Raw genomic sequence first — 8,270 nt, 5'->3', positions numbered from 1 at the left:
ATATATATATACTTATTCTAAGTCTTGTATTTTTATATTGATGAGCACTGAAGTATTATTTTGCACTGTATTGTATCATTGTTTTTTATATCTTCACTGAGAGCACTGTGACCACCAATATTTCCTTAGCCCAAAGTATTAGGGGGAGTGGTTCAGCAAATGGGAAAGAATGGGAAATGAGAATGTGTAAGCCAATCACAACAGAGGGGTGGTGAGGAAGACCAATCAGAAACAAGTAAACAGAGACCGAGACCGCGCCCAGAAGGACTGTATCTTTTGAATTTGGACTAACACTTTGTCCACTTGGGAAACCACGACACCGCCTGACCGTAACCTTGATAACCACCCCAGACCTACCTGGAGTAGAAATCCTCCTAGCTGGACCAGAGACTTTGTCATGTGACTGTGAATGGAAAAGTGCCGACCATTAATGTAGACCGGTTATTGAGTTATTGAGTTTCCATCCATCCATCCATTATCTGAACCCGCTTATCCTGAACAGGGTCGCAGGGGGGCTGGAGCCTATCCCAGCATACATTGGGCGAAAGGCAGGAATACACCCTGGACAGGTCGCCAGTCCATCGCAGGGCACACACACCATTCACTCACACACTCATACCTACGGGCAATTTAGACTCTCCAATCAGCCTAACCTGCATGTCTTTGGACTGTGGGAGGAAACCGGAGTACCCGGAGGAAACCCACGCAGACACGGGGAGAACATGCAAACTCCGCACAGAGAGGCCCCGGCCGACGGGGATTCGAACCCAGGACCTCCTTGCTGTGAGGCGGTTATTGAGTTTCATAGAGTATATTATAGAGGGTATAATACGGTGAAGTTGTAATCTAAAGTTATAAGAAGTATTCTTTGTTGAAAAAGGGAAGATGTAAATCCAGATCCAAATACATTAATTCATAGCATTTTATTATTTTGCATTGAATTATTTCCGTATTGCATTGGGTTACTGTTGTCACGTTTCAGGTCTGTCTCGCCATGTTTTATGTTGATTTATGTTTATTTATGTTGTCTTAGTCACGTAGTGTCTTATCATGTATTATGTTGTCTAGGTTCGTCATGTTGTTTAGTTATGTTTCGTTACGATTTATTTTCTTGTCATGTTTAGTTATGTCTCGTTACGATTTATTTCCTTGTCATGTCTAGTTATGTTTTCGTACGATTTTATTACCTGGTTATGTTGAGTGATTATCGTCTTAGTTTCACGTTGTGTTATGTTTTGATGCATGTTTATTGTTACGTTAACTGGTCGTTGTTATGCATACACTTTTACATGTTTTTCCGCAAACCTTGCGTTCCGCCTTTTCTCTCTCTCTCTCTCTCTCTCTCTCTCTCTCTCTCTCTCTCTCTCTCTCTCTCTCTCTCTCTCTCTCGTTCTGTCATTCACTCCCCTAAGTGTTTCCATTTGTCTATTTACTAAAACTACTAACGCTAGATCAGGATTGGGTAGAGACTAACAAACTAATCATGTGTTCATGTTACCTTACGTTTCTCGTGCATGTCATTTACTAATTTACTAATGCCAGGGCAGGATAGGTTTATTACTAACGATTACTAATCTCCTTGTTAAACTTGTCATCCATCGCACCTGTTTTCCATTTCCTTGCTACGCTCTAACTAATTGTCTACACCTGTCTACACCTGCATTTATAGCCCAGTCGCGCAACTGTTCACTGCGAAATTGTCTGCCTCTGTTTTCCACGCAACTCTTGAGCATTTACTGTTTTGGTTACACGTTACGATCCAAGCCCGTTACCGACTATTGATTATTGATTTCTGTTTTGTGACCATCGTTTGTTTTTTGACTACGTCCCCGCCTACCGTTTTTGTACTTTTGCCCCGCTGATTGTTTCATGGTTTCGACTCCCGCTTCGCCCACGACTACGCCTCTGCCTGCCGTCCGCCTGTTCATCTGCCCCGCTGACAGCTCTCCTGCTACCGGACCTCCCTGCACGCCTACCGACTACGAGATTGCCTCTTCCCTCGGCACCGTGCTTTTTGTTTGTTTTGTATTTGTTTGGCTGGATCTTCGTGTATGGACTTTGCTTGTGTTGACTACGCTCCTGGGACTCGTCCCGAATAAAGCCCTAACGGGACTTTATTTTACTATTGTTTCTGAGTCGTGCATTTTGGGTCCAACCCCCACGCACCCGTCTCAACTATTATATTATGGCGCTTATCTGAAACAATATTGAGACCCTGTATTGCTGTGTTGTGTTATGATACCCGATATGAGCTACGAAAAATGAATTTAGAAAAAGTAAAGATTTTCCCTGTTCCTATACTTCTGTGTCTGATGGCTAATTCTTTTTAGCATCCACTACACAACAGGAGTCTTTTCCTGTAATACTGGACCAGGTTGAGGAACACATCTGGAGGGGTTTTGGACCATGCTTGGGACCTTGGACGTTCACCACCTTGCTCAACATCATGCCTCTTCAGTTCAGCCCGCAGGTTTTCGTTTGGACTGAAGAGCGGTGCCTGAGGTCACTGCAGAACTGTTTGTTGTCACAGAACCATTTCTGTGTGGGTTTTGAGGAGTGCGTTTCATATGTTCAGCATTTTGATTTTATCTCAGGAATCATCATGGTCAATCATGTTTCTTAATTTTAAGTATTTTTGTGTGCATTACCAGTCAGGGGTGGCAATAATTATGGAGCCCACTGCATGTAGCATAGATAAAACATTAATATATGAGCAGAAATATTTGTAATTTTCTGTCAAACATGAATGGAGTGTAATGGGAAAATGGGCTTCTTGAGCAAAAGTATAGGCATCAGTAGGGCGTGCCTTCATGTCATCTGGTGAAACTGATCACTCGAATGTTGGCCCCTTCATCTGAGCACCTGCTGGCTGTAAAGCCGTTAAAATGGCTTCGACCTTCGATCGACTGAGGTGTGTGATACCCCGATAATTGGAGCACACCCTCCGGTCCCCCTTCTTGAATATGGGGACCACCACCCCGGTCTGCCACACTGCAGGTACTGTGCCCGACACTGAAGAGGCGTGTCAGCCAAGACAGCCCAACAATGTCCAGAGCCTTCAGCATCTCAGGGCGAATCTCATCTACACCCGGCGACTTGCAATGAGGAGCTTTTTGACTGCCTCAGCAACTTCCGCCAGGGATATAGGTGCAGATTCCCCCGAGTCTTCGGGCTCTGCCTCTTCCATAGAGGACGTGTTGTTCGGGTTCAGGAGCTCCTCGAAGTGCTCTTTCCACCGCCCGACAATATCCCCAGTCCGGGTCAGCAGTTCTCCTCCCCTGCTGAAAACAGCCTGAGACAAGCCCTGCTTTCCCTTTCTGAGGCGTCGGATGGTTTGCCAGAACTTCCTTGAGGCCAACCGAAAGTCCTTCTCCATAGCCTCCCCGAACTCCTCCCATACCCGGGTTTTTGCTTCAGTAGATCGTACTAATCCCCTATTAATACACATCTCCATGAATGCCGTTTGTTCACTTGAATTGTGCTGCTAATTCTCCTGGTCAGGAACATATCGCCGGTTGTTAAGTGTGGAAAGTTGGGAAAGAAAATAAAAGCTCTCGAGTAAAATCTGGCAAATGCATGAGAAAGATTCACGTGTAGCATGGAATCTCCTTGAGAAATGAATGGGAATTCAGAATCACAGAAAACCAATGAAGTGTATTATCACACAGTAAGGAGTACATATTTACAAGCCGACACACAAAAAAACAACAATGGGGTGTCAGCCCCCCCACAATGGGAAGGTGGACCTGGAGCCCAGAAAAACAATGAAAACACAACAAACTAAAATACACCCAAAAAACTGAAAGCTGCACAAAAACAGAAAAGCTCTGTGGTCTAACAGTCACAGCTGTAGCCCAAACCTGCACACAGACCCAGTTAAGGATAGAGGCTGGCAGTGAGAGAGCAGGGCTGGAGTTTGTGCTCCTGTAAGAAACAGGCCTGACTGAGTTTCCACCAGGCCCAGGGGAGGCTGGTTCAGTCTAACAGCACATTAACTCTGCAGGACAAAATAAACAGCAGAGTGTAAAGAGTAAAAATGACATTACAAGACCTCCTGGGGTTAAACTTATCCTGTGTGAATAGGGATTAATCCACGCTGGATAACAGTGTCTGCTAATTACATTCAATGTGTAATTCAGGGGCGGGGGTGGAAAGCAAAAATCATTAACATTTTTTAGACTGTCAAAGTCACATAGATCACATTTCCTCCCCATTCTGACAAAACAGCTGAACATATTAACCTTCCATTTAGTTGCTGCCAAATAATTGGCTGATAAAATATTTGCTTTAAGAATCTGGTGTACAGGTCTGCCTAATGAAGTGCACACTGAGTCTATGTGCGCTGTGTTAGGGAGCTACACAACACAAGTATGTCAGGGTGTGCACATTTCTGCTGTTGGACATGAGACGATTGTGGAAATCTGTGTTGATCAGCAGGATGACTGACACTGGCCCAGTGATCCATGAGTCTCTGTTTGTGAGCCTCTCCTGGTGATGGATCTGGGGGGGGAACCTCCGGTGCTTCCCAGGTGACCCTCAGAGCAGAAGAAGAAAGCTTGAGGTGGCAGGGGTGGGTTCTGCCTGCTGTCCCCCGAAGTTTACTCTCCCCAGACAACAAAATCTTATATATTGTATAAATCTTATAAAGTGTGTGTGTACTTGTGTGTGTGTGTGTATGTGTGTGTATAAAAAGGGAGGGTATTGAATGAGTGGATCTCTGTTCATCACTCAATGCCTTTGGCTCTGAGCGCTGCCTTCAATCTCTGCAGGAATCCAGGCTGTTTGCACTCATGCCTGTGTAAGATAGAAACACACACTGATCAAGGAGCAGAAGGACTGAGCTCAACACAGGAGACATGGAGAAACCCACAGGTTCTACAGCCACACTGATACTGCCGGTAACTGAGAGATTATCAACGACACAATAATCCATATTTATACAAATAATCTGAAAAATAAACCAAATCCTGCAGTTACAGAACTTTGTGAATAACACTAAAAGACTGTACCTTGATGCTTCATGGGGGATGTCAGTGTAGACTCTGTCTGCAGCTCCATGGGTTGCAGCCACAGTAAAAATCAGCTTCTGCTCAAAGGCTCTTTCCAGCAGCTTCAGCACCTCCCAGCCCTCTTGGCTCTTTGGTAACCAGGCCTGTGTTTGGATTCCAGTGAAGGGCTTCCCTGGGTTGGGATGGGCCTCCTGCACACACAATATAACACACAGGGAAAAGGAGAACTGTATGGAAGTAGATCTTATGTAACGTGTATGGATCATTACAGTACATATTACATTACATTATAGTCATTACATACAATAAAGTGCTAATCATAACTATAACATACATACATGCAGTACATATCTTTTCAAAAACTGTTGGACTCAAAAATACAGACTAGATCTGCTCCAATCTCTGAAATCTCCAATAAAATGGACACACTTATACAAAGAATGGGTGAGGTCGAGTGAAGGGTTTCAGTTGTTGAAGACTACGACACAGTAGTTGAAAACTACACTGGAATCTTCCCTTCAGAAAGCACAGGATCAACTCCAGGATAAGTCAACAAAATCTTAAGATGTGGCACAGAAAGCAGGCAGAGGAAAAGGAGAGACTCCACAACTGAACATAGACCAACATATGGGCCAACATTAACAATGCCTGAAGGGTTATCACCCACTACCTATTCTGTCAGCACTAGTGGGCAATCCTTATCTCCTGCCTGCTAAAACAGCTCAGAGTTTGATACTTGGCAAGGAGCTGCTTTTAATAGCATTCATGGTTTATTCCAAAAAGGGGATTTCAATTATTTGAATGCTTCATATGCAACACCAATTACCATGAGGGGACTTTCTAAATATCAACAAATTAGACATTATGATTATAAGCAGATCACCCCGGATGTCTCTTTAAAACACCTTGGAGCAAAATCTTGCCAGCAGTAGCTATACATGACATTGGATCTACACACAAATGCAGTTTCATATGCTACATCAAATCTCCCTCTTTTGTTTGCCTGTCTGTAATGAACTTTCCACCATCTGTGATGGAAAAGTCCAGAAAATCCAGTTACAGTTTGTGGCTGCATGGGTTGGTACCTCCTTTAATCAAAGATTATGAAGATATAATTCTGGGGCTCTTCAGCACTACCCTCTATAGCACTAATACTATGAGTAGTTCATGTTTATATACCTGGCAAATATATAATATGAGGTGAAAATAACAGAATAAAAATGGCATGTTGGCGCACTGCACAATATTACTGTGATCATAGAATGTGAGCAAATGTGATTTTTCTTCATGAAGAAATAGATTGGCAGTGAACTCGATGCATGACACTGCTCCAAAATACATTTTCACCCAATGCCTATTGAAATATGAAGCCCTCCTGAATAAATGCGAATTTATTCCTGTTTGAATTCTACTAGGCTTATTGTATATAATCCTTAAATATGTCATTCCAAATCTGTAATGTTCCCATGTCATCTGTCCCTGCATATCCCTGAGCACATGGAGCCCTGTATTGTAGTTTAATTTAAGTTATTTTAATGTATTATTTTGTCTTGTTTTTACTTTGTTGTCATGTCATGTACGGATGCTACTAACAGTAATATATTTATATTACTATTATATTACATTCATCATACTGCAGAACATTATACTTTTTCTCCAGTCACACGTCTCCAATAGTAATGAAATATGAAGTAGTATTACTTACTGTCTGTATTCCATCAGGGATATTGTATTTAATCACAATATACTGAGAAAAGAATGTAAAATGTGTCATCTGTCCCTTTGGCTGGTCTCCCAGCACTCTGAGTGCTTGTTGACACACTGGACACTGGAGACCCAGTCTTTCTACAGATCTCTCCAGACAGGCTGCACAGATGGCATGAGTACACATCAGCCTCTGCTTCTTCTGAAAGGGCTCCATGCAGAGAGGACAGGTCTCCCCTTCAGTAAAGCAGCCATGAACACCCACTGCTCTGCCTGCCCTGGAGATCTTAGACATTTCCCCCTTGCAGACGTCCTCCAGTCGCTCTTTCAGCTCAGAGACACATTTCCTCACAGCCTCAAAAGAGACGTGTGGACTGACAGTGATGCTGTGTAAGTCTCTAGGTCCAGGAGGGACACAGAGAGACTTAGAGCTCTAATGAGAGAGAGAGAGAGAGAGAGAGAGAGAGAGAGAGAGAGAGAGAGAGATGGAGAGAGAGATGGTAACTGAACGTATGTCTGGACAAGACTAACTACAAGATTAGAGGACAACAGAAAGTGATCATGTCCACAGTGTGGGTCAGAAATTCCAGTCAGATGAGGAATCAGGAGCAGCTCCATCGGACAGCTCTGTCAGAGAGCCAGTGATGTTACCTGGAGGAAATGGATGTGATCCTCTGTGTGTGAAAGTTGCTCCAGCTCAGCGTCTCTCCTCCTCAGCTCAGCAATCTCCTGCTTCAGTCGCTCCAGGAGTCCTTCAGCCCGACTCACTTCAGCCTTCTCCTGATCTCTGATCAGCTCTTTCACCTCAGAGCACCTTCTCTCAATGGAGCGGATCATCTCAGTAAAGATCCTCTCACTGTCCTCCACTGCTGCCTGTGCAGAGCGCTGTTAGGAGACACAGAGAGAGGAGGGCTGTACATTTTAACTTGGCCATTCACTCAGCTCTTACTGGGACCCAAGACAGCCTGTTCCCCACACTGTGGCTGAGTGGGATTGAGCCCCACAGGGCTGGAAAGTGGCCCAACACTGGGCTCCTCACTGGCTGACTGGAGGAGAGCCCTGACTGAGACCTGAAATGGCTCTTCCAGCAGCCAGCTGTTGTCTTCTCCTCTGGTCAGTACCCACCTTGAGTGACTGCACAGCCTGTCTCAGATCCTGCAGCTCCTTCTCTCTCTCCTGGATTCTCCGCTGGAATTTACTCTGTGTCGCCCCCAGCTGCTTCTGTGGACATACATCAATCATTCCACAATATCATGACTACAGTATGTACTACTGTCATCATCCACCATGGCTCCTAAAGCGATATCATAACTCAGTAACAAAACCACTAAGACTGTTGCAGCTAGCCATTAGCCATAGACAGCACAACAGCAGTATTTCTGTTTTGTGCTACAACCTTTTCATATTTAAGTACTAGCGTACTCAATCCCTGGTTATGGGTATGCACTTTGCACTTTGTTGTATGTCACTCTGGATAAGAGCGTCTGCCAAATGCCATTAATGTAAAAATGTAATGTATCAGATACTCCCTCTTTCTCTACTCTTTTCCTACATTAC

At 44.1% G+C, this 8,270-nt stretch overlaps 1 protein-coding gene across 1 annotated transcript; it reads right to left on the bottom strand.

The window, feature by feature from the left end:
* Window positions 1-6,669: 6,669 nt before the first annotated feature.
* LOC133126725 (uncharacterized) lies at window positions 6,670-7,932 on the bottom strand. Its single transcript, XM_061239062.1, has 3 exons — window positions 7,839-7,932; window positions 7,365-7,598; window positions 6,670-7,146 (listed from the first exon to the last, which is right to left on the bottom strand). The coding sequence occupies exons 2-3, from the start codon at window positions 7,548-7,550 to the stop codon at window positions 6,670-6,672; spliced, it is 663 nt and encodes a 220-aa protein (XP_061095046.1). The 5' UTR covers window positions 7,551-7,598; window positions 7,839-7,932.
* Between the last annotated feature and the right edge of the window lie 338 nt (window positions 7,933-8,270).

This window comes from Conger conger, chromosome 4 (assembly GCF_963514075.1).
Source record: "Conger conger chromosome 4, fConCon1.1, whole genome shotgun sequence".
Taxonomy (NCBI): domain Eukaryota; kingdom Metazoa; phylum Chordata; class Actinopteri; order Anguilliformes; family Congridae; genus Conger; species Conger conger.
The sequence above is the reverse complement of the archived record's forward strand: the minus strand, read 5'-3'. Positions and strand labels throughout refer to the sequence as shown.

Bases quoted from the DNA above. Each gene is read 5' to 3' on its own strand.
- LOC133126725 (XM_061239062.1), bottom strand. From the start codon at position 7,550: ATGATCCGCTCCATTGAGAGAAGGTGCTCTGAGGTGAAAGAGCTGATC. The intron at 7,147-7,364 runs GTAACATCACTG...CTCTCTCATTAG, and splicing joins ATCACATCCATTTCCTCCAG to AGCTCTAAGTCTCTCTGTGT.